The sequence below is a fragment of the Rhizophagus irregularis genome, chromosome 12 (genome assembly GCF_026210795.1).
Source record: "Rhizophagus irregularis chromosome 12, complete sequence".
NCBI classification, from domain to species: domain Eukaryota; kingdom Fungi; phylum Glomeromycota; class Glomeromycetes; order Glomerales; family Glomeraceae; genus Rhizophagus; species Rhizophagus irregularis.
Genome location: NC_089440.1, coordinates 1,520,437 through 1,545,520, shown reverse-complemented (window position 1 = coordinate 1,545,520; position 25,084 = coordinate 1,520,437). Strand labels below are relative to the sequence as shown.

The 25,084-nt window shown below is 27.0% G+C and overlaps 9 protein-coding genes across 10 annotated transcripts; 6 read left to right on the top strand and 3 right to left on the bottom strand.

The window, feature by feature from the left end:
* Positions 1 to 81: 81 nt before the first annotated feature.
* Positions 82 to 1,485, bottom strand: OCT59_003895 (uncharacterized protein; the record flags this gene model as incomplete). Its single annotated transcript, XM_066147928.1, has 5 exons — positions 82 to 585; positions 667 to 718; positions 836 to 946; positions 1,053 to 1,157; positions 1,221 to 1,485. The coding sequence occupies 5 exons, from the start codon at positions 1,483 to 1,485 to the stop codon at positions 426 to 428; spliced, it is 693 nt and encodes a 230-aa protein (XP_065996577.1). The 3' UTR covers positions 82 to 425.
* Positions 1,486 to 1,748: 263 nt separating this feature from the next.
* OCT59_003894 (Peptidyl-prolyl cis-trans isomerase pin4) lies at positions 1,749 to 3,138 on the top strand. Its single transcript, XM_066147927.1, has 9 exons — positions 1,749 to 1,889; positions 1,954 to 2,003; positions 2,095 to 2,127; positions 2,212 to 2,262; positions 2,337 to 2,376; positions 2,471 to 2,551; positions 2,633 to 2,658; positions 2,735 to 2,770; positions 2,858 to 3,138. Exons 1-9 carry the CDS (start codon positions 1,820 to 1,822, stop codon positions 2,870 to 2,872), a joined length of 402 nt encoding a protein of 133 aa, XP_065996576.1. The 5' UTR covers positions 1,749 to 1,819; the 3' UTR covers positions 2,873 to 3,138.
* Positions 3,139 to 4,209: 1,071 nt separating this feature from the next.
* On the top strand, positions 4,210 to 7,172 carry OCT59_003893 (uncharacterized protein; the record flags this gene model as incomplete). Its single annotated transcript, XM_066147926.1, has 1 exon — positions 4,210 to 7,172. The coding sequence occupies exon 1, from the start codon at positions 4,512 to 4,514 to the stop codon at positions 7,170 to 7,172; it is 2,661 nt and encodes an 886-aa protein (XP_065996575.1). The 5' UTR covers positions 4,210 to 4,511.
* Positions 7,173 to 7,361: 189 nt separating this feature from the next.
* On the top strand, positions 7,362 to 8,848 carry OCT59_003892 (uncharacterized protein). The gene is made up of 4 exons (XM_025314514.2): positions 7,362 to 7,467; positions 7,539 to 7,795; positions 7,861 to 8,272; positions 8,349 to 8,848. Exons 1-4 carry the CDS (start codon positions 7,374 to 7,376, stop codon positions 8,564 to 8,566), a joined length of 981 nt encoding a protein of 326 aa, XP_025184888.1. The 5' UTR covers positions 7,362 to 7,373; the 3' UTR covers positions 8,567 to 8,848.
* Positions 8,302 to 11,036, bottom strand: OCT59_003891 (uncharacterized protein; the record flags this gene model as incomplete). Of its 2 annotated transcripts, XM_025314515.2 has the most annotated exons (6): positions 8,302 to 8,754; positions 8,838 to 8,886; positions 8,957 to 9,095; positions 9,364 to 9,882; positions 9,975 to 10,932; positions 11,008 to 11,036. In XM_025314515.2, the coding sequence occupies 6 exons, from the start codon at positions 11,034 to 11,036 to the stop codon at positions 8,613 to 8,615; spliced, it is 1,836 nt and encodes a 611-aa protein (XP_025184889.2). In that variant the 3' UTR covers positions 8,302 to 8,612. The 2 variants fall into 2 exon arrangements, with proteins under 2 accessions (XP_025184889.2, XP_065996574.1); XM_066147925.1 differs by having other exon boundaries at positions 8,302 to 8,863.
* Positions 11,037 to 11,280: 244 nt separating this feature from the next.
* On the bottom strand, positions 11,281 to 14,421 carry OCT59_003890 (uncharacterized protein; the record flags this gene model as incomplete). Its single annotated transcript, XM_025314517.2, has 11 exons — positions 13,896 to 14,421; positions 13,670 to 13,824; positions 12,988 to 13,592; positions 12,823 to 12,916; positions 12,605 to 12,745; positions 12,472 to 12,535; positions 12,312 to 12,395; positions 12,172 to 12,237; positions 11,991 to 12,101; positions 11,776 to 11,915; positions 11,281 to 11,560 (listed from the first exon to the last, which is right to left on the bottom strand). Exons 1-11 carry the CDS (start codon positions 14,379 to 14,381, stop codon positions 11,281 to 11,283), a joined length of 2,226 nt encoding a protein of 741 aa, XP_025184891.2. The 5' UTR covers positions 14,382 to 14,421.
* A 138-nt stretch (positions 14,422 to 14,559) lies between these two features.
* On the top strand, positions 14,560 to 18,913 carry OCT59_003889 (uncharacterized protein; the record flags this gene model as incomplete). The annotated part of the gene is made up of 16 exons (XM_025314518.2): positions 14,560 to 14,681; positions 14,747 to 14,791; positions 14,867 to 15,033; positions 15,104 to 15,171; positions 15,249 to 15,362; positions 15,443 to 15,550; positions 15,637 to 16,353; positions 16,424 to 16,595; positions 16,662 to 16,929; positions 16,999 to 17,141; positions 17,223 to 17,354; positions 17,434 to 17,595; positions 17,674 to 17,819; positions 17,953 to 18,204; positions 18,282 to 18,403; positions 18,474 to 18,913. 16 exons carry the CDS (start codon positions 14,560 to 14,562, stop codon positions 18,598 to 18,600), a joined length of 2,865 nt encoding a protein of 954 aa, XP_025184892.1. The 3' UTR covers positions 18,601 to 18,913.
* A 92-nt stretch (positions 18,914 to 19,005) lies between these two features.
* On the top strand, positions 19,006 to 20,664 carry OCT59_003888 (uncharacterized protein). Its single transcript, XM_066147924.1, has one exon. The coding sequence runs from the start codon at positions 19,779 to 19,781 to the stop codon at positions 19,983 to 19,985; it is 207 nt and encodes a 68-aa protein (XP_065996573.1). The 5' UTR covers positions 19,006 to 19,778; the 3' UTR covers positions 19,986 to 20,664.
* A 2,128-nt stretch (positions 20,665 to 22,792) lies between these two features.
* Positions 22,793 to 23,773, top strand: OCT59_003887 (uncharacterized protein; the record flags this gene model as incomplete). The annotated part of the gene is made up of 2 exons (XM_025314519.2): positions 22,793 to 22,904; positions 22,995 to 23,773. The coding sequence occupies 2 exons, from the start codon at positions 22,793 to 22,795 to the stop codon at positions 23,654 to 23,656; spliced, it is 774 nt and encodes a 257-aa protein (XP_025184893.1). The 3' UTR covers positions 23,657 to 23,773.
* Positions 23,774 to 25,084: the final 1,311 nt, after the last annotated feature.

Below are 25,084 nucleotides of genomic sequence, written 5' to 3'. Positions count from 1 at the left end.
ATCCTTTAAGAACATCATTCTTAATATTTATAGGTAGCATTATCCATTCGTACACTGAAAATATACACAATAATATAATTTGATTTTGGATAATAGCCTTAGATCCCACAATCAAAGGAAATAAGGACGAACTTACACCATTAATTTAATTGAATTGAAAAGATAGTGATCAAATCGATTAGAAACGTTCAGATATATTGTTATTATTAATGAATCTCGAATTTTGTTGTTTGTGGGTAAGGGAGAGGGAGGGAGAATAATGCCATACAAATTATTCGCTGAAGTACAAAAATAAACCCCTTAGTCTACCAAATTATGAAAATAATAATAATAAAAGAAATGATAGAAAAGAAAAAAAAAATTAAAAATAAAAATGATTTTGTTTTTGCCTCCAGAATGGATCGGCGGGAATACAGAAATGTCTATCAATGAGGATGACGCGTCTTTTTTTGGTGATGTAATCTAAGAATCCAAGAATGATGAACAATTGCGGATGGTCGGAGCTTTTGTTTTTCATCGGCGCTTCCTGTTGTTCTGACAATAATAACCCCGACGAAAAAGGACCGTAAATGTGCAAATCGTAATCTTCATCAAACAAACGTAGATTTGATTACTATATGCACAAAATGCACAAATCTTAAAGAAAAAAAAAGATGAAACACGGACATTAAAATCCATGTATATCGTTTTTTATCTCGTAGAACTGTTACTTTCAAACCTATGAGAAGTAAATTTGTACAAGAAGATTCTTAACAATAACCCTAGATCCTTGAAAGAGCACGAAACTGCGCCTCCACAGCCTCTAGTAACTATCACCACTGATTCGTCCTAAGACCTCTTTGAAATATCAACACTTTTGGTTTACCCGTAGCGTTAATTATAATCGCTAGCCAATCCAAAGAGTTAAGTTGCCCAAATTTACACTTGAAAATACCACAGAAAACCCCTATAAGCATCCAGCGAACATAGTAAACAAAGCCTCCAATTTCCCACTGCCCTTACGTATTACTCGTCATAATCATCATAGTCGTCGATTTTTTCAGCGCAAATACAGCGTCTTGCACGACGACATTCCGGACTCCACATAGCGCCGCATCTTTTCTTCTTTTTGATAACTACTTCAAATTCGCTTTCTTCTGAAGCATAAGAATCTGAATCTTCAACAGAAGAATCAGAATATTCATCTGAGGAAGAAGAAGAAATGTCTGCTTCATACTCACTATTGTCAACTTCCGAAAACTCGAGTGTTTCAATCGACTCAACTTCTAGTTTATGTGGAGCGACTGATTTATTGAGGTCCATTTCTTGAATATTATTATAATCAGCTATGATAGGAGTTTCTGTTGTATAAGGTTCAGATAAATTGAAGGGGAATAACTCCAAGAAAACTTCCCACTCATAACTGGATTTTTGTCTCTTTATTGGAATTACTAATTCCTGCAAGAGTTGGGGTTCAACTTGTTCTATACTTCGTTTTACTTGCATATTAAAGCTTGCTTTAAAAAAAAATTATTTTAAAAAAATTTTTAATATATTTAAAAATACTTTTTTTTTTATTAATAAAACAATTTTCCTTTTAAAACTCTAAAAAAAAACGCGGGAGTAAAAATGAGGGAAAAAAATTTTTTTTCAGTCGGATTTTTTTTTTGGGAAAATGAAATAAAGACGAGATCATCAATTGATTGGTTGTTCAAACAGGTTACACGCACTGAACCGATTTTAGTTTACGAGGTCAATTAATCAGCCTCGAATTTCATCATAAGTTCTTTGATAATCTTCCTCATTAAAAAGTTCTTTTGGATAGTTTTACTTATTTAAAATGGGCAAATCAAAAGGTCAGGGAGGAAGTAGTAAAGGAAAAAGTAATAAAAAAACCGCGGATACTGAGGGTATGTTTGCGTTTAATTCCTTTTAATTCAATTTATTCTTTAATTTTAATTAACGTTTCAATAGAGGAAAGTTCAGGAAAATCTAATAAATTAAAAGCCGCAAACAGTGTGAAAGTAATTAAAATTAAATTTACCACAGCAAGTTTAGCCAACTATCAACCATTTACTTATCCTTAAAATGGAAAAATTGTTTTTTTCATTGCAGGTTAGACATATATTGTGTGAGAAACATTCCAAAGTAACTTGTGAACATTTATTTTTTTTTATTTAATATAATTTTGCATATAATTCAATTATTTTTCCTTCAATTCAAATTTTATAGATCATGGAAGCTTTAGATAAATTAACGGTTGAAAACATGCGATTTGATAAGGCAAATGTTAGACTATTATATCAATATCATAATTAAGACTTTTATTATATAATCGTTATCTTATTCTTTATTAGGTTGCGGAATTATATAGCGAAGATAAAGCGAAACAAGGAGGTTAGTAATATATTAATGAATAGTTTTAATTGGGTCACATGAAAACTTTGGGGATTTTTGGCTTGAATAATAAATAATATTTAATGATTTCTAGGTAGTTTAGGTTGGATGAACCGCGGATCGATGGTAGGAGATTTCCAAGATGCCGCGTTCGCATTACAACCAAGCACATTAGGTACATTAATTGTTTATCTTTATCAATTATAATTTATTAATTTGCAGATTTATCTCACATTTTAATAATATTTATTATTAGACAATCCAATTTTTACAAATCCACCGGTATGTGTATAGTAAAAAATATTAATATATAATAATATATAATGGCTGATCTGTATTTCTATTTGTTAATAAACAGATAAAAACAAAATTTGGATACCATATAATATTGGTTGTAAGTTATTATATGAAATATGAAATATAATATAATTATTTAATATATTTTTAATTTTTTAATTTTTTATTAATTTGATATTATTAGGAGGGTCGAAAATAGTAATTTAATATGTATAATAATGTACATCTTACCGCGAAATATATTGTATGTAAGGAATTTTTGGTCTTCGAAGATCTATGATAATTCACGTGAGTTTTATATTCAAGCATCAACATGTGAAAGACTGTTATTCTGAAACTGTGTTCCAAATAAACCAGAAAAACGGTTAATCACGTGATATATATTAGCATTACATAATATTTTATTTTTCCGAATTTATAAGAATTACAGTTACATTAAAGGTTTTCGTGACAAAATAATTATTTAAATGGGGTGATTTTTCTTTTCTTTTCGTTTGCTTAAAGCTTTTCGAATTACTTAATAAATTGCTAATAAATTTCATAAATCAATTCAAGTCAAATGATAATGTAAAAAATGCTTATCCATATTCGTTTATCTTAGTATTGAAATTATTTAATACAAGAAAATAATACCGAAGAAAATGAGAAAATGACGAGCTCAATTGTTGTCATTTACACAGATATCATGGGGTCCAAATATACTTCCACACATGACCTCTAAGACTGCATCATCATTTTATAGTATCACCCATGTAATGTACCCCTCAAATTCGATATATTATAAGCCTTTAATTTACACATGCTAAATTATTTATCTTAATGCGCGTTTGATTGTCAGCAATCAAAAAATTCTGATGTATGCACTCGAAAAGCCAAAAGTCCCAAATTAAATGAAAAACCTTGGGAAAAAATGATCCTTTTATCTCCGTTCATCCAAATAAAGAAAGAAGATTCTATTATTATTTATTATAAACCAAAGTATATTTTTACATTATTTCGAGAATAAAATTTAATCGGAGACAATAAAAAAAGAAAACATCATTGTTTAATAATTTACGTTATCAGATATTTCATTTAAAATATGTATTATATAAAGTAAAAGTATCATCAAAGGTCATCAAAGTTCAACGATGCATGCATGTTAAAATTAATTTAAACTTATTTAACTAATTTAAAATTTTTGAGATTATCTTTATTTTTAACTTCTTTAAAAAGAAAATTTTTTTTTTTTCTTAAAAAAAAAGAAATAATAGTATCGATTTATTAACCGATAAAAGAAAATTTCATAAAACCATTTTTTCTTTTAGGTAAAATAAGTTGGTCATAAAATTTTATAATGTAGTGACTCACTTAATATGCGGAACGCTTGTACCTAGACATACATCCTTTAGACATACCTAAACATCCGGTAATATTAAAATCGAAAAATAAAGTTTATTTAAACAAAGCCCTTCAAATTTATAAGATATTCATGAGATTTTTTTTAAAACTTGATTTATTGATTATATTAATATGCTTAGACTAATGCTTTAACTTATGCTCGTAGTTTTTTTTATCATTGATTTATGTTCGCTATGCAACAAACTCAATATGTATTTACTTTTTAAAGCTTCATAAAATAACCTTATTCAATCGCAGAAAAAAAAACCAAATTTGACATCATACATTTAGCTACATTGGGAGTTTATTAGATAATCTCAATTTATTATATATATTGAGCCAAAAAACAAATAAATAAAAAAAAAAAAAAAAAAATCTTAAAAAATTTCTTTTCCTTTTTTTTTTAAAAAAAAAAATCATAGTGTTGTTAACTCGTTGATTTATTATTAAAAAAAAACATGAAAGACATAAATAATATTGAAACCTTAAATGATATGTTTATGAAAGATGATGATGAATTATCATTGTTGTCGGTGGATACGGAATTTTCATTTTTCGCAACATCGAATCATACATCAACAAATTCGAATTCTCTTACATCGATCACAACGCATGGGATAAATGAACAAATGGATAACATTGAATTACATATATTTAAATTAAATGATCCATCAATTATCAATATGATGGAAAAACAATTATGTAAAGTGAATGGTATAGAAAATGTTGAAATTAATTTTGCAACAGGAAATGCTCTAATAAAATATGATAAAAATTTATTAGGAACAAGAGATATAATAGAAAAAGTTGAATGTTTGGGATTAAAATGTAAATTCATTAATAATGTTAAATTAAATCAATTGGAATATTTTACTAGAAGAAAAAGTATTTTAAAATGGAGGAATGCACTTTTTTATTCTTTATCATTTACTATACCAATTATTATCATTTCCTTGATACAAAGTATTGTCGATATAGAATTATTTCATGGTTTATTCATTGGTGATTTAATCTCATTTTTATTAAGTATTCCTGTACAATTTGGATTTGGAAAAAATTTTTATATTAGACCATTTAAAGATCTTAGATATGGAAAATTTACTACGGATATGTTGTTCATAATTACTACTTTATTATTATTCATTATTTCTTGTGTCTCAATGATTTATTCAATTTTTAGCACGAATTCATCACATCCTTTGATAATGTTTGATATATCTACCACGTTAATAACTTTCCTTATGTTAAATCATTATTTAGAAAATATGATCAAAAGAAAAAGTTTGAAATCTATAGCAAGATCATTATCCCTTATTCCTGAAATAACAACTATTATTTATATTAATTCTAAAACTGGAGAAATCACTGGAAAAAAGACCATTCCAACAGAATGTTTACAAGTAGGTGATATAGTAAAAATTACACCAGGAACTATTATTCCTTCGGATGGGAAAGTTATATCAGGAGTTTCTGACGTAGATGAATCAATTATAACTGGAAAAAATATTATTAATAAAGTATTAAAAAATGTTCGTCGTGGTGATGAGGTTTTTGCTGGAACAATTAATGGATCAGGATACTTTGAAATGCAAATTGTACGCGTAGGAAATGATACTATTTTATCACAAATTATTAAATCTGTTAAAGAAGCTCAAACGAATAAAGCACCCATTCAATTATTTGTGGATAAATGTATAACTTATTTTATTCCTATAATTATATTATTAGGAATCATTTCTTTTATTTTATGGGGAGAATCAAGTATCTCAATTATAATTATGGCTTGTCCTTATATATTAACTTTAAGTAGTTCAATAATTGTTATGATTGGTACAGAGATTGGAACTCAAAATGGTATATTAATTAAAGGAGGAAGAATAATTGAAGTTGGATCCAAAATAACAGAAGTAGTTTTTAATAAAACTGGTATATTAACTCAAGGAAAATTTGATGTGGCTCACTATGAACTGAACTTATCAGAAATCACTCCTGAAACATTTTTTACAATTATTGAGGCTGCAGAATCTTCAAGTGATCATCCAATAGGAAAGGCTATAGTTGAATTTAGTAAACAATTATTAAGTTCAAATGAGAATGAATATGATATTGATATTAATAATTTTGAATCCATGCCGGGACATGGAATTAAATGTGATGTTTTACTTAATACTTCCGCTCGTTTTTCATCTTACGCTACATCAAAAGTTTATAACGTTTTAATCGGAAATATTGAATTTATTTCACAATTATATCAAATTGAAATTCCTCAATCAGCTTTGATAATTAAAGAAAAACAAGAATTATTAGGTAGAACAACAATATTTGTCGCTATTAATGATTCTTTTATGGGTTCATTATTTCTATCGGATTCAATTAAACCTGAATCAAAATTAACTGTCGATGCATTAAAATCTATGGGATTAAAAGTTTCTATGATAACTGCAGATCAAAAATTGACTGCTCAATCGATTGCTTCTAAATGTGGTATAGACGTTGTTTATTCACAACTTTCATCAAAAGGAAAATTAAATATTATTCAATCATTACAATTGTCAAATGAAATAGTAGCGATGGTAGGAAATGCTGATGATACAAATGATTCTTTAGCATTATCAAAAGCTGATATTAGTATATCATTATCTTCTTTAACCACGGATTATAACATGGATTATTCTGCTGATATTATGTTCATGAATGGAAATTTGTTAACTGATATAATATCTTTATTCGATTTTTTAAGAAAATTATTTAATCGAATGAAATATAATTTTATTTATATCGGTTTATGTAATTTATTATCAATACCTATAAATTTATTATTGTTGTTGTTAGGTTTTTATTTAAATCCTATTTTGGCTGTTATCTTCATTTATTTAATTAGTTTGCCTGTTGTATTTTCTAATTTGTTATTAAAATCTTGGGAAAAACCTCTTTGGATTAGAATTTCTGAAGATAATGTTGTTAAATTGGAAAATAGAAAAAATTATATGCCGGTAAATATCAGTAATAGTAATAGATTAATAGATTGGTTTAGAAACAAAAAGTTGAAGTTGATGGAAACGATGTTTGGCACTTGTAATGATTCTAGAGTAGAAAACGAAAATATTATTCGGGTGTAAATGTTGGATTTTAACTCAAAATTTTTTTGGTTTTTTTTTTAATAAATATTCATAGAATACTTGTACATTAAAAATTTTAAAATAATAAAAAGTGTAAAAAGATAAAAATGATGTGACTTGATTTTTAACCAATCATATTGAAGGAAGAAAGATAAGACAGATAAGACAGGTTAATCATTCAAAATCATCATTCCTGAAAAAATGTCCTCTCAAAACAATGATGATTCTAAAATTCAACGTGCTCCTACTAGTGAAGAATTAAAAAAATTTGAATTTATTCAAGTCCTTAATGAAGGTGATTATTAAAGTTGGTCTAAAAAAATTAAACATTTATTAAAATATTATTTTTTTTTTTTTTCGTCAAAGACCCTCGTACAAAAGGAGTATGCATTTTAGGAAAACTTAAATCTTCATCATCATCTGAAGACCCAAAAGATGCAATATTGTTATTAGAAAAATTACATTTTGGCAGTCAAGAACTTCCTAACCTTTTAAAGGAAAGAATTCTTCAATGGATTTCCACAGATAATAATGACATATACCATTGGTACAATGGTTTATTGACAAAGGACGAAAAATTTCCAGATTTCAAAGCTACGCTTATTTGGCCTGCTACTGAAGCGGTAAACTCTTTTCTTTTATCATTGGTTAATATTTACTTTTAATGATATGTATAAATTTTCAATAGCATATACGAAAATACAGTTTTCAACCTCGTTTCTTAATTCGAGAAACTCCTCATATTTACGAAACAATCGTTAAACCTTATATTGAATCTATACCTACAAGCAGAATTCAATGGGTTTACAATATTTTGTCCAAGAAAAGTGAATCTGAAAGGATCGTGTTAGAAGTTGAAGAAGAATCAACTGGATTTATTTTATTACCGGATATGAAATGGGACACTGTAACGTTGGAAAATCTTTATCTTGTCGCCATTGTACATAGAAGAGATATTCGTTGTATACGTGATTTAAATGACACGCATTTGCCATTGCTTAAGAATTTAAGACGTCAAATTCTTCATTTCGTTCCACAAAAATATCCTGGAATAAGATCTGATGAATTACGCCTTTTTGTTCATCATTTGCCATCATATTGTAAGTATATGTACGCGAGTCTTATTTTTTTTTTTGAACCGAGTTAAAAAATTCTTTTTATTTCCCTAAATTACAGATCACTTTCATGTCCATGTTACACATCTTAGAAATGATACTATTACTGGGGGAATAGCAATTGCTAAAGCATACCTATTAGATGACATTATAGAAAATTTGGAGAAGTTTGCTAAGGATTATTATAAGAAAGCGACACTAACTTATGTTTTGGGTGAAAATGATCCGTTATTTTCTCAAATGAATGATATTGGAGCAAGGGTTACAGCTGATACTTAATATTAATACAAAATAATTCTTATTGTATTTTTTAATATTATTCAAATTAACAATCTAGAAAGTCAGCTGTCATAAGTAATTCTAAAGCTTGATTTGGTTCAATTTGAAATTGTGGTATTTCTGTCTGAGATCCGGTATATCGAACTTTATAATATAAATATTGACATACTTTCTCCAAGATCACAGCTCTAATTATAAAAATATATAACAAAGTTATAGAGTATGTCGTTAAATCGAATTATCTCGATAAGAATTAAAAAAATTTTCATACGTAATATCTCGAAAATGAACTTCGTTCTGTTCGGATTCCATGAATTGTCCTAAAATAAGTTAACAATACTTTAAAAAGTATTTAAAAAAAAAAAGAATAATAGTTCAATTTTTATTTACCAGGACTTGATAACATGTTCTTTATAGTACCGGAGGCTAACGCAGCATTTCTTTCAATAATAAATTCAAACCCGTCTTTACTTATAAGCTTTACATAATCTGTTGAAGGCTTGTCTGTCCGTGACATCGTTCCAGAGATCTACAGTAAATACGGAAAGGAAATTGCGCAACACTATTTCCTTTATAAAGTAAAATCACATGATTTTAAATAACTGTGTAACGTAATTTAAGCTACTATTGCTATAGCGACTTCTATTTTATTAACAATCTAGCAAAATAAAACATAATTCCTTATCAGTTATCAGAATTATTGTAATAAATAACAAAAAAAAAAATTAATAAAAACTTTCTATCTTTTTTAAATTAACTTTCAAATCGAAAGAACGATTCGTACCAAAATATACTACTTTAGCAGGACTAATTTTATCAATTAATTCAACATTATATTTTCTAAATAATAATATTAATAAACATTTTAATATAACTATAGCCAATTTTTTTCCTGGACAATTTCTAATTATACCATCACACCAAGGTATAAAACTATTTTTTTCTTTATCATTTTCTTCTTTATTATTATTACTATTATAAAATCGATCCGGAATAAATTTTTCTGGTTCATACCAAGAAATTTTATCTTTATGAAGTTTTTCTTGGTGTAACCATATCGGAGTATCTTTTTCAATTATATGTCCATTAAGTGCTGTTTTAACATGTGTTTGACGTGTTATTAATGGATTTAACGGGATTATTCTTTGTGTTTCTTTAATTATTGCTTCGAGGTATTGGAATTTATTTAAATCTTCGAATGTTATTGGTCGTAAAAAATCGTTGCCCAATACTTCAAAGATTTCTTCACGTAAACGCTGTAACACTCCAGAATTTTTGCAAATATTATAAACTGCAAAACAAAATGTACTAGCAGTCTAAAAAAAAAAATAATAATATTGTATGTTAATTATATTATTAAATTTTTCAACAAGAAAAAAAAAATAATAATTTTTCTTTTTCTTTTTACCGGATCTCTGCCGCCAATATCAATATCTAATATAGTTGCTAGAATTTCATGATCAGTCATTGATTTTTCATTATCAAATTCATCAAATCCAAATCCGAACCCGTTTGGATCACGTGGAGTATTTATTGTTAACAAAATATCCAAGAGATCCGTTGAATTGATAGGTTCATTTTCTCTCATTAAATCGATTTCTTTTCTTCTTTGTTTAATAATTTCTAATAAATTATAAAATAACCATTTATTATTTCTTCTAAATTTTTCTGATAAACCTCTAAATCCTGGTAAATAATTTCTAATCAATTGAGGAATTGAATTGGAATAAATTAATGAATTAAAATAAGTTTCAATTGAATTAAATAAATTTAAAGAATTGATCATCTTTTCTCGTGTTTTACTAATACGTTTATCATTATCCTTATTATTATTATTATTAATTGCTTTCATAAAACAATATGATGATTCTTTTGTTGATGTTGATAATATAATATCTGTTAAAAAATGTCTACTCCAAACTGATAAATCTAATGAAATAATATCATTATTCCAATTTAATTCTACTTCATTAAAAATATTTTGAATAGATTTTGTTAAACCTTTTAAAAAATTTATGGAACAAATAGATTTTTCAAAAACTCTTCTATAAATTTTCCATTTTTCATGATCATTATTAAATATAGCACCATAATTTATAGTAATATTATCTAAATCTAATTTAACATCTTTATATTTTGTAAAATAATTTATTGAATTATTATTTTCTTTATATAATTCTTGTATTAATCTTGGTTGTGATATAACAATATTTCTTTGATTTCCTATATAAAATTCCCAGAAATTTCCATGTTTTTTGGTCTGTTCATTAGCAAATTTATTAAATCTTATTCCGATTTGATGTAAATTTCCTATAATTGGTAAAGGTATTGGCCCGGGAAGTGAATTTCTTTTTCCTATAAAATATCTAATATAATATTGTAATACATAAAAAATCAAAAAGGAAATCAAAAATTTCAAAAAGTTTTTTAAAGAAAAAAACTTTATATTTAATAAAAAAGGATCAAACATTATAAAATAAAAAAAGGAACTATAAAGAAAAATATATTAAAAAGAGTTAAAAAGAGAGGTGTATATATTTCCGTCGTTAAGTTAAAGATTTACTCAATTAATTTTATTGGTTTATTTGAAATTTATTTTGTAACACGTTGAAATTAAATGCATAATATAATATAATATAATTAAATTCAAATTAATACAGTACAAATAATGCAGTAGATCATTTTTATACCAAAAAAAGCCATGAATAATAACTTTAAGTAGTAGTAGTAGTCTTCTGTAATTTATCATTATTTTTTAAATTGTCTCCAAATGTTTTTATTTTTACGGAATATTTAGGTTTATTCTCTTGAGCTAATCGTCGTTCTTTAGATTGTTTCAAAGCTTTCTTTGAATCTTTAACATCGGATTTCGTTATACGATGTCGTTTTCTTGAGAATTTCATTGATTGTAATGATTGATGAATGATCGTTTCACAATTTGATTTCATTTCGAGTGCTTCTTGAATATTTAAAAATGTCTCCGATAATCTATAACTGTTTTCATATTTTAATAAAGTAAATTAATAAATAATCATATATTTATTTATTAAAAATGAGACCTATACATGAGAATGTAATAATTCGGCGTAATGGTGAAATATACTACACCAAATTATGATTCATATCACACTGCTGTAATGCCAAATTGGTGTAATGTGCCGAACCCAATTCATCCCCATGTATAGGTATGTAAGACCATGGAATCGTACCTTAGCCACAAATATAACATGATTATACGATGTTTCAATTCAATATGAGATAGACCCAACGTATCTTCTGGTACTTTAACATCAAGAGACACGACTGAATTAAGTGAAATTGGTTTTCGTTCACTGTAATGTTTCGCAAACTATTTATTAAGAAAAAAAAGTAATTTAGTATTTATAAAAATTAAAAAAACAAATGTCGATATTTTTCGTAATACCATTTTGATAATAGTGACAAGTTTTGGATCTGATATATTTACGGGAGATGTTGCGAAAATAAAACGTTCAGGTATAGTCAAATCAACGTGTTCAATCGATTTAGCAATTGCCTAAAATATAATTTATTTTTAATTATTTTGATTTAAAAAAAGAATAAAAAAAAACAACTACTTAATTTACCTTCTGAGTATCAAAATTACACAAAAAAAATTGTCCATCGACACGAGATAAGTCTTCAAATTTTTCCTATATATAAAAAAAGTAAAATAAACGAATTTAAAAAATCTTTCAGGTTAAGCAATAACAATTCAAAAACATACCAAGAGCTTTTCAAATTGTTTAATATCGGGCAATTGATGAGCAAATTGTTCAACCATTTCCATTGTAGGTTGCAATCCTGCAACCTTATTTAATTAGAAGTTAACATAAATATTCTCTTAAAATGACAGAAAGTTTTAAAACGGATAATAAAATAAATACCTCTAACTCAATAGAAGGTGTGACCATTGCTTTTTGGACATATCTCAAATCTTGAGATTCCAAACTATCAAATAATCGATTGTATTAATATTTATTATTATTATTATTAATATGGAAAAAAAACTCTCCTTACGCAGTAACTTCACCAACTGAATTTTCAAACCCATATCGCCCAGCCCGTCCAGCAATTTGTTTAATTTGTGGAATCGGAACATATCCAATATCCTTCCCATCATATTTCCTTACAGTCTCAAACACAATTCGCCGGATATTACTGAAATTCCAAAGGTTGAATTTAAATCTAATTCGTGAATATAAATTCAATCCAGAACTCAAATAACAAAATCTCACAGATTTAAGCCCATTCCGACCGCATCGCTAGCAACTAAAACATCATATCCGCTATTTGGATCATTGAATAACTTAGCCTGCATTGCTCTAGTCTCTTAAAAGTTATAAATATATATTAATATTTTTTTAAAAAAATAATGAATTACATATAAGTATATATGTTACCTGGTGGTAAAGCACCGTAAACAACAGCACATCGAAGACCCGTAGCTGTTTCAATTTCATGTTTAAGACCAAAAATCGCCTTTCTAGAAAATGTTACCACACAATCTCCTTTCTGAATTTTCTTTATATCCCCATTTAGACTTTCATTTGCTACTACAAGTTTTGAAAGTCTGTTATACTCTCTAACTTCGACATCTTCGTTTAAACTAGCACATATTGATTTTACTAATTTAACAGCTGAAGCTTCTCCACATAAATGAATTTCTTTTGCTTGCAAACCCAAGAGTGCCTGAGTCCATGCCCAACCTCTTTGCTGATCAGATATCATTTGAATCTCATCTATTACTGCAACATCTAATGGAGTATTTAAATTAGCCATTTCTATAGTTGAAGCGGTTAAAGGGACATGATCTCCTAATAATGTCCTTCTTTCTTCTCCTGTTACAAGATTACATGGAATACTTTTGTTATTCATCCTATCAAAAATTTCATGAGCAAGTAATCTTAGGGGTCCACAATATATGCCTGATTCAGCTTTTTCTAACTTTTGAAGTGCGTTATATGTTTTCCCTGAATTTGTAGGTCCAACATGCAGGATGATTTTACTATCAATTTGATACATAATTGTTATAAGACTTCAATATTATAGAAAAGATTAATTTATTCATTGTATGAAGCATACCGTTGCATAGCTCTTGCAGACGGATGCCATTCTGCAGGAAAACTCAAGTCACTTAATTGTTTTAGTGAATGATATTTTTCTTTATCCTGCTCTTCCATATATTCTGGAATATACTCCAAAAATGCACTCGTTAATGCTCTTTTTACTCCTTCTTTCTAGATAACAACAATAAGATTAAATCACGAATATATATACTTTCTTTTGATGAATTTGAAAAAAAACTTACCCCATTAGCATTATAAGCAGATTGTAAAGTTTCAGTTTTACATCTGGTAAGTTTATTATCCCAAACTTCGCCAACAAATTTTTGCATTACTTTTTTAAATTTACTAGGTGATAAACCTAATTCTAGAGATTTCTTCTTAATTTCAGTTGAACTTTTAAATCGTAATAATAAATCAGATAGTAAATCTGCGCTCCATTTTACTTTAAGGCCCAATGCTTCTTCAAATAATGATAAATAACTTCTTTTTGTATTATGCTCTTCCTTTTTTTGTCTTGATAGTGTTTTATATAAAGTATTTGATAAGTTCTTTATTACGCCATGGTTTTTTGGTGGATTTGGAGAAGCGTGACGCGATAAAGTTTTTGATGTCGAAAAAGGAGTTATAATCCTATTTTGAAAATAAAAAAACTCTATATTCGGCAATTTTAACTTTGATGTTATTCGGTATGAATTCACGTTTGAAGAAGAATAAAAAACAGGTCTCATTTTTTTTTGAAATAATTTTCCGAAAATCTGGTATCTCAAATAAGATTATCAAACCACCCCCATATTAGGTTATAAGCGTAAACGCAGTATCACACGAGAAATAAATTTTGCGTCGATCGATTTATTATAAATATTTATCCAAAAAACATTCATTTATAACTAATTATCGCTCTTAAAAATGTCCATAAAAACACCGACGAAATATGGGTTTAATACTGACTTTAGTTCTACAACTGATGCGGATGAACTTTTCATAAAGCACAGTATTCCCGAACTTCGGTCCCTTGAGAAAAGAACAAGGTTTGATATTCGTTTACATACCATTTTTTTCATTTTATTTCGCAAATTGTAATTAAATATAATAGATCAGATATCGAGGAAAAGAAGCAAGAATTACGACTTATGGTCGGGTAAGTGACATTGTTATTATCGCGAATTGTTTACATAATCAGAATTAATAAATGACTAAATTATTGCAATTTCAGTGAAAGATATCGTGATCTAATAGATGCTGCTGATAGCATAGTTAATATGCGTAAATGTGCTTTGTCAATTCAAGAAGAATTGCATCATATGCAAGATTCTTGTGATGTTCATGCTTTGAAAAGATCCGTACGAACTCAAGTCAATGAAGACAACAAGGGCACAAAAGGTAGAATGTAAATCTTTTTCTTTGCTTGATTTGCCATAGAAACTTACTGTAGTGTTTTTTATGTATAAAGATGAAAAAAAACATCACCTATATTCTTCGGCTGCACAAATCAAATTACTAGTAGACGTACCTGAGCAGGTATATAATTATTCCAATAAACATTAAAATGATGTAATCATTTTTTTATTCTAAAAAAAAAAAATCTTTTTTAATAGATTTGGAGATCATTGGAAAGTCACAAGTATTTGAATGCAAGTCGTTTATATCTTATTGCCAAGTTAGTGTATAAGAATCTTCAAGCTCATGACGACACTCCATTCAACGTTTCAGTAATTATTTAATTTAATCTTATGTATATAAATAATATTATAAATTTAATTCAATTACCAATCAAATAAATTATTTGTAGGTAACTTTTCCTGTTGTTCAAAGACAATGGGATGCTGTGAGTCATTTTAAGTCACAGATTCTTCAAAAAGCTAGACATTATTTAAAAATAACAGAACAATCTGAGCAGGTAAATTATAAACTAGTATAATATATTTTTATTTTTATAAAATTTTAAAATTCATTACTTACTATTTTAATTCTCTTTTATATAAGAGTCTAGCAGAAACTTTATGTGCGATTATGTTGTTGGATGATGTGACTAAAAAAGATGTATTTCAATTGTGTCTAGATGGGAGAACTTCAGTGTTGTCGCAACTTCTAGAGAAATCAATCACCAAAGATGTGAAATCTTTAACAGAACAATTTAAGGAAATGATTCATATAATTAGAAGCAGTGTTTTTCATATAGGATTAGTTTTTATTCGAACAGGAGATGATCTGTCATTATTTGAATCTTACCTTCACCAGCTTCAACAAGGATTTTCTGTTAATGAGGATAATTTACATACGCCGTCCTCAGTAATGTCACCATGTGACTCGAAGGTTTCACTTACACGGTTATATTCTTCTTCAGCTAACATTCATCTCCTGATGCGTTATTTGCCAGAATCAATTCAGACCTTTACACCATTTTTTCATATGTCAGGGCCCCGTGGAAATTTTACACAAGATGACATTCATGAACGTATGAATGGATGGTTCGATTATATAGTACAATTATTTCGAGAGAAACTTGGAATGCTCCTATCAAAAGTTACATGTGCTCGAGATTTAAATGAATTAAGAAAAAATATATGGAATATTTTAAAGGATGATGAAAGTTCAAAGGAGGAAGAAAAATCGACGACCATTAAACACCCAAGCAAGGTTCATAGAACTAGTTTAGGATTTATATTAAACATTCAACGAACTGCTTGGTCTTGGTCTTTTGTGAGTAAATTCTTTGTTTTAATCAGTGCTAAATTAGATTATTAACTCTGATTATTGTAACCCATTTTAGGCTTGTAATCTTGTTTTCAATAATTATTTTTCCATTTGGAATGATTTGCTAAGACAAGGTTTTAATAAAAGATTTCAAGATATTATTCAATCTTCATTTGCTGAATTATCTAAGCAACCCGAAAAATTGCTTAAAAATCGATTACATAAATTAATTAATCCAAATAATGAAGGTAAGACTTCCGCATTTTTTCATATAAATAATGTATTTATTTACTTAACTATCTATCAATTAAAAGAACGTCATTTGGGAAAATTCATCTGGGCACATGATTCCATATTTTCTAGTGCAAATGTTCAAGAAAACATGATATCAAGTTTTAAACAAAAGATTGAATGTCTCGTATTAGCACAAACATCCATTGTCGGTGAAGCAAAATTAACATTTGACAAGAATTTGAGAGATATTCGAGATGACATGGAAATTGTCTTTGCATTAATTAATAATCGTACAGATGAATTATTTTACGGCAAAAAGTTTAATGGAAAATTATTTAATGCTCATAGGTATTTTAAGTTTCTTTAAATATTTCAACTAGAGTGGACAAGCATTAAATAATTCCTTTTATTTGTTAGTGACACTGAAGATTTGTCTAGTTTTTTTCAAGAAACGTTAATGAATTCAGTTATTTCTTATCGTAATCAGCTAAACGGACTAATAGAAGAAATTGACATACTCGAAAAAACACAGGAAAATAAATCCATTTTAGAAAATAATGGTAATTATTTAATGGTTTTCTAATTTTTATACTGGTACGTTTCACACTAAAAATTTGATTATTTTTTGTCCTTTTTATTAGCAAAACGTTTGCTTATTGCCCGAATTTCGCAAACAATTGCTTATGAATCCTTGGAACTTCCTACACTTTTACAAACAACTACAGGACGTGATAAGCCAAATTATTTTAGTTCTCGTCTGTCTTCAGCTCCAGGTATAAAAATCATCCCGTAGAAGATTCTGATTTGCCAATAAAATATAATTAATAATTCACATATTGATCTTTAATATAGATCCACGGTTAGTAAATTTGCGGCAATTATTAATGGAAGTTTATTTTTCAGCACATAAACCTTGGATGCAATGGATTACTAATAATGCTCAAGATGCTGTGCTTAAAATGTTATATAATTCACCTTGGAATGAATCAAATATTCAGACTTTGATTTGGGAAGGTAAACATTATTCATTATTAGTTGTTTAATTTTGCATTCTAAATTTTTAAAATTTTTAACATATTGTATTATCATTAGAAATATCCATGCAAGATAAAGCAAATTCTAGTGATAATGAAGGTGCAAAGATAACTTTACCTTCACAATCCTCAAATGAACTTTTAAGGTGCTTATATGATATATGTAAAGAATTAAACAGAATTGGTAGTCCAACTTTGCATGAGGTTAGTCTAATGTATATATATTTAAAATTCAATAATTTAATTTTCCAACTTTACATATGTAAAACCAATAACCCGATTTTTTAAATGATCTGAAAAGTTCACTAATGGTAATAAATCTTTATAATTTTATTAGGACATTATCAAGGATTTTTTTGCAGAATTATCTCTGAAAATAATCGAAAAGTATAATTCTTTTACATTAGATGAGGAAAGTTTTACAAAAGTGTCTGAGAAAGGAGCTATACAATTATTATTTGACATTAAATTTCTAAGAAAAGTGTTTGAAGGGTGCTGGTCATCGGACCAAGATGAAGAAGATGACAATAAAGCATATCAAAATAAAGAGGAAATGTTTAATCAATCATTAAGAGCTATAAAACAAAAGGTATTTGTATAATAACATCTAATAAATATAATTATTTTTAAATATATTAATTTTATTTATGTCTTATTTTTATATAGATTGACCCTATTGATTTGACTGTATTTGAACCATATTTGAATAAGAATGTTGAAAGACATTATGCAAGAAGTTCTATCATGTTGGGTTTATTGTTTCAACTAAATCCGAAAATTACCGATATGTAAGTAATAATTATTTTAATTGAAGCCACATGGTTGTAATGTTTATTAATCTTACTTTATGATATGTAGGAGACGTAAAAGTATTACATTACAAGATTACCATAATATAATAATGCCAGTTGTACCACAAGCTGCTAGATTTACTTTATTACCAATTAGTCATAAATCTAGTGGAGGAAATTTCAAAAATTCTTAATGATAGTGATGATCTAAGAAATAAGTGGGTTAATGGTTGCCATGCTAAGATGTAAAAAAAATTATTTTTTGATAGTAATATTTATCGGATAATTAAACTACAATATAATAATTAATTAAAAAAACTACCATTACCTCAACATATAGTGAATAAAATATGTTATGGCATTGGTATATAAAATTTATTTGAATAGAATACACCACTAGACATAATCATAAAAGCTGATATATAATAGAAATTAATAAAATTAATAGTTTTATATGTTACAGTAATTACAGTAATAAAGTTATACTAGGAAACGGAATCCGTTATTAAGTCCGAAGTGCCATTTAGTTTTTTTTGTTGCACAATGCCACGTGCGAAGCAAAAATATGATTCATACAGTAAATTTTATATATCAAGAATGACATTAGGCGGGACGACTCCTCTCCAGTTGGATCAACTCGCATTCGTTTAGTTTAGCTTCGTCTTTGTAATTCGAACTTCTAGCATTTGCTTGTAATCCCGGTTCCTGTCTATATCATAAAAATATCAAGAATGACACTTTTTACCGGACACAACTTGCGTAGAAATATAGTCCTTCGTTACACTTCGGACTAATTAATACTTACAGGAGGCATTTAGCCACCATATCTTGATAAATAACAGTATAACAAAAAATTTTCTTTGTAAATAAAATTTATAAGTCTAAAAAAATAAATAAATAAATTATTTATTTACTTTCATTATTTCATTTGTTAATTTCTTAATTTAAAATATTTGTATTTACATTATATTAAGTATCTATTGTTAATAAACATAATTTTCTTGTAAAAGGCAAATAAATTATCATCACTTTCTAGATATAATGATTCTGTAGTTTTGATTCCCGAATCCTGCACCTCAAATCATCCATCATATCTTTTAATTCAATCTTTAAGACAGTATGATCGGATTGTAGTTTCAATTCATCTTTCTTCATCTCGGTGTTTCCAACATCCACTGTCATAATTTCAATATTAATTTTACATATCCTTGGGTAAGAATCCCAAAAGAACTTTGGCTTCTGGTAAATTTCGAACCTGATTTGGAAGATTGCCGAGTGTCAAAAATACTGAATGACCTGCATCACTCCAATGTGCGGGCATTTTTAAGAAAAAAATATATAATAATAAAAAACAACGACAGCAAATTTGACTATGGGAAAACCTTTAAGTAATGATATAAAATTGCGTGCTGAAAATTTTCCAAATCCATCAAAAGTTGATGTGTCAGAATACAAAATGATGGATAGTAGGTGGTTGAGAGGTGGCAGAGTCTTTTCTGCTTCTAATGTAATTTGTGGAATAACCTGTTACCATACACCCAATTTTAATTTACATTCACGTTCTGCGAATTTATCTTGAATACAATAAATTACAAGTATCAATAAAGAATTTGACAAGTAAAAACATCTTAAATAACATGTCTGAATGCAGGAGAATGGGGAAAGTGGGATAGTTGTATGAACTTTTATATTGTAACAAATTGCAATATCTTTAGTTCATTTGTACTTTGGAGACAGATCTTTCTGGTTTTTTTTAGCAATATAGGACAAGAAATTCTTAAATTATAAACCAATTTCTATTTACAGACCACCTCACCAAATCTGACATGTACATTATGGCCTTTCCTTCATTAGGGTGATTTGAAAGATTCTTCTGAAACTTATTGTCCATATTTCGAATTCCAGAGTGGATTCACTAATGAGACTAACTCCATTAATTTGATCTAGCAGACATTCCCCTTCTCTCATCAATTAAAACTCTGATCTCCAAGGTCATTCCACATTTTTAAAATATTTAAATTTGTTTGAATTTGTCAAGAGAAATGAAAAATTCAATAAATGAAATTTTACACTCAACCCTCAAGTCAGTCAGATCGTTAGCAACACTAACTATTACATAAAAAAAAAAAATTTTTTCCCTATTTTTAAAATAAAATTACTACTATTAATAATGAGCATATTATAAATTTCCTTCTTAACTGTTAATCTGTTAATTACTTTTTATTTTTTGAAAGAAAAAAAGAATAAAAGGTTGCAGTGATGCACGAATTGCGAAACCGCTATTTTTTGTAACACGCGTGATTGTAGATCATTATATTCCGGTTAATTCGGGCGGATCATGTGAGAGTGGAAATTTTAATATTAACTTTTTTTGTGAAATATTTTACAAACTGTAGTAAAAGTGCAATCAAGAGAGATATCCACATTTCGAACAATCCTTACTCATCTTCCCATTCATTACTATTATAAAATAAATAACATTATAAATAATAATCAAATTATCTATCATATTTAGTCACCACTAATTAAGTGTAAAATTTAAGAATAATAGTATAATGTTTATACAGTTATAGGTTACTGTAATAAAAAAAAAATTCCCATACTTAATCATCAAAAATTCCAAGTTGAAAAAACGTTTTTTTTTTATATAATAATATTTTCTTAATAAAGTTAATAATATTATTAAGCTTTTAAGTAATAAAATAATTTCTATTAATATCCGATAAAATTAGTTTCGGAATCTCCTTTTTTATTGAATATTATATTTTTGGGAATTTTTTATAGCAGAATCTAGCATGTCCAAGAACAATAAATAATCTAGGTAACAGAGACATGATGTTAGATTTACTGCATAAAAACTTCCGTGATTATAATATAATGTTTAAAAGTTAACGATGACAGATACATGTGATATTTAAAACTTCGCTTATTGGGTTAGCCGGCTTATCATAATTCCTTAATTGTCAAAGTCAATTTGTACACGTGAATATTTTCAAGTCAGATTTACCCTTACCTAATTTCCATTGACGAGTGCCTAATTTGTACAGGAAATAAAAATAACATTCGATGAAAAAAAAGTTTTTTTTTTTAATTTATCATTTTTATCACTGGGGAAATAAAAAAAATTTCAAAATGTGAGAAGTTTACTCGTCAGAATGACGTCCCTTTATTATTTGATAATAGGGGAGCATGTGAAATAAAAATCAACCAACATGACTTGGATCATTTGGTTTACAAGTGATTTTTGATCCCTTGCCAAGAAACCTTTTGTTATTATAATCATATGATTTAACGACATGACAATTTTTTTGCCAAATTTTGTAATTTCAAGAAATTTCATCTTATTTTTACTTTTTTTTTGATAATTTGAAATGCGACACGAAAAAAAAACCAAAAAGTAATCCGTCAAATTTCAATTTGGGAAAGGATTTTCCGGGAATCGAGTTTTTTTAATTTTTTTGATTTAATTCATTGTATGTGGGAATAAAATTTTCATCGAATCTCTTCTTACATTTTCATAATTTAACTCAATTAGGAAAGGATAGTGGAGTTTTTGAAAAATAGCGCCACAAAAATTAGACAAAGTTGGTGAATTACTGATGCCATAAAAGAGAAATCAGGATCTTTATCGTGGCCAAAGCACATTACACAAGATTCTAATTAAGAAATGATCTTAAAGGGGAAATCAAAACCCATTTGCATCATGATGACGACATTTAAATATTCTTGGATTTTCTTGGTTAAAAAATTGTAGAAATTATGCCATCTGTGTTTTGATAAGAAATGATTTATTTATTAACCGAAAAAGGTCAAAATAAAATACATAAATTTTAGGTACCAAAATGTTACCGAATAGTTCAGGGTCTTCCAATCCCACAATACTATTTCATTAAACTCAGTGTTTATGAATTCATAAATTTCATCATAATATCATAATTGATCCTTTGGTTCTTTTATTACTTTATTACGAAATCATTATGATCAAAATACCCGTGCCAAAATAAATGTATAAAAAAAAAATTTTTTTTTATTATCATCACTTTTAAATTGTTGTAGATCATGACGATTTTTTGATTTAATAAAACATTACATCACAAATAACCTAAATTTTTTTTGATCGGGGAATTTTAATTTTCCAATATATAATGTGGGTTTTCTTTGTTCTCATTCTCTCAAAAAATTTTTTCTTTTTGTAAATCTTGAAGAGAAGAAAAAGAAAAAAATTTCGTTCTGTAGAAATAAATAAATAAATATATATAAAATATATATATATATGTATTTTTTTATTTGAACTTAGAAATATAAATAAATAGAAAAAAAACTAAAAAAATACGGTTAAATAGATAAAAACTATATTATTTTCTACAGTCCTATATATCATTAATCATGCAGGTCAGTCCTCAAAACCCTAAGGGTAAATCAAACATGGTTTATGATGATGAATTTAAAAGACACCCTGGAACTGATAAATGGATGGTTTCTATAGTTATTGAACAAGGTAAATATACAAATATACTTACAAAATACACATATATATATTTTTAATGAGTAAGAATTTTAATTCTAATAAATTAATTATAATTTACAGGACGAATATTATCAAAATTCGAATATAAAATGACGTCATATGATCCAAATACATACCGAGCGTTTTTCGAACCTGTCAAAACAACAAAACCAATGCGAATATACGCTTCTAATTCAAAACGTCACAGACCACAAATAATATCAATTACATTACTTGAATACAATCAAGGTCGAATTACAGCTGAAGAACAAATTTCTTTACATCCACTTTCATTTTCCGTTAATGAACCTGGGACATTTTGTTTATTCCGAGATAAATCATTTTGGCATATGTTTGTTCAAGTTACAATGGAAGAGCATTTACATGAATTTAACAGAAAAAGAGATCCTCAAAGATGGGTTACACCTTTAGGATTCGAAGTTGAAGTTGTCATGGATGATGGCTTCTCAGATGAGAAAAGTCCAAGTGTTGTTGTTGAAGAGTACGTTGAAACCGATGATAACGAACCAAAAAATAAGAATGTCATTAAGAATGTAATTAAGAATGAATTTAGTCCAGAAAATGTTACAACACCACCACCAATTGCTCGTTCAACTTCCTCATTTCCATTTCATAATCGCACCTTCACTGAGTGGTGTGTACATAAACCACCAAAATGGAGAAGAAAATTGAAAAAACTCGGTAACAACGTTCGTAATGCATTTAACCGAACAAGATTCTAAAAAAAAAGATTCATCTCGTTTTGTAAATAATCATGACACAATTTGTTCATATATCTTATCCTCCCCCCCAAAAAAGACATTTTTTTCTCTTCTGTAATATTTTCATATTATTATCAAAAAAAAAATTTTTTTTTTTTTTTTGCCTTTTTTGATCGTAAATTACGATTCAAGTTTCATCGAAACGAAACGTGTTCCTTTAAATTAGATGATACAATAGTTCTTCAAAAACGTAGAGAATCCTTTAAAGACTTCTCAAATTATCACATATCACCACCATAAGCTTTTTTTATCACCATATAAAACTCTAAGCAAACTCTTCTCAAATTAAGATTTATAAACCTCATTTTCCGTTATTACATTACCCGAATCTAATTTTAAGATTTCTTTATATGTATTATTAGTTTATATTTATAATTTATAATTTATTATCATCATATTTTATTATCGTTATTTTATTATTATTTTTTCTTTTTTTTTTAATTATTAATTTTTTTTTAATTAATAATCATTTTATAAAAAAGATGTATTTTTTTTTATAATCTTAATAATTTTAATTAACAATTATGCTTAAAATTGTGATAATTTGTAGAAGTCTGTGATTTTTCTTATTCACTTTTGTTTGTAATTTTATTCTAGAAATTTGAATTTGTATATTTTTGTATCAGTAATTTATCATCTTTGTTCTTTTTTATTCGGCAAAAATAAATAAATAAATAAAACTATTGAATTTCATTTAAAAAAGTTTGTTTGTTTGTTTGTTTTTTGAATCACTAATACCGAATTTCATTATAAGCCATTAGTTAAATTATACCATAACTATTCATAGGTCCTTATTTATGTTACTGAATTTTTTAATTCTATGATCTTCGCGTATTGAAATATGGTCCGAATGACTTTATATTGTTTCATCCTGGTAAAATCATATTTTTAAAGTTATTATTAGTGATCAAACCTTAATCAAATAGGATCTTATGACTTTAACTTGCCATTGGAGATTTTAAGAAATTAAACTTGGGAGAAAATAAAACATATTGTTATTGATGTTCTTGATGAACGAATTTTTCAAAGATTCTCCCAAAACAATACATCCATATTATCATAAAACCAACCAAAATGAAATTTCAGGATTATCAAAAAACAAGAAAATTCCATATGCTTTTATGAAATAGTATATGTGATTTTTAATTATTTGATTTTATTTATTATGTTTATTATAATAGGATTCAGAATATTTAATATTAAATTAAATATAAAAATTTGTGAATGAAATAAAATTTTTAAAGAAATTTAATGAAAATTTGTATAATGTTATTTCATATTATTTAGAATTATTGAATTTTATTTAAATTTTGTTTTTTTTCTTATAAAATATTTTATTTTACATTTTAAAGTAGGTATCAATATTTTTTTTTGTTTTATAATATCCTA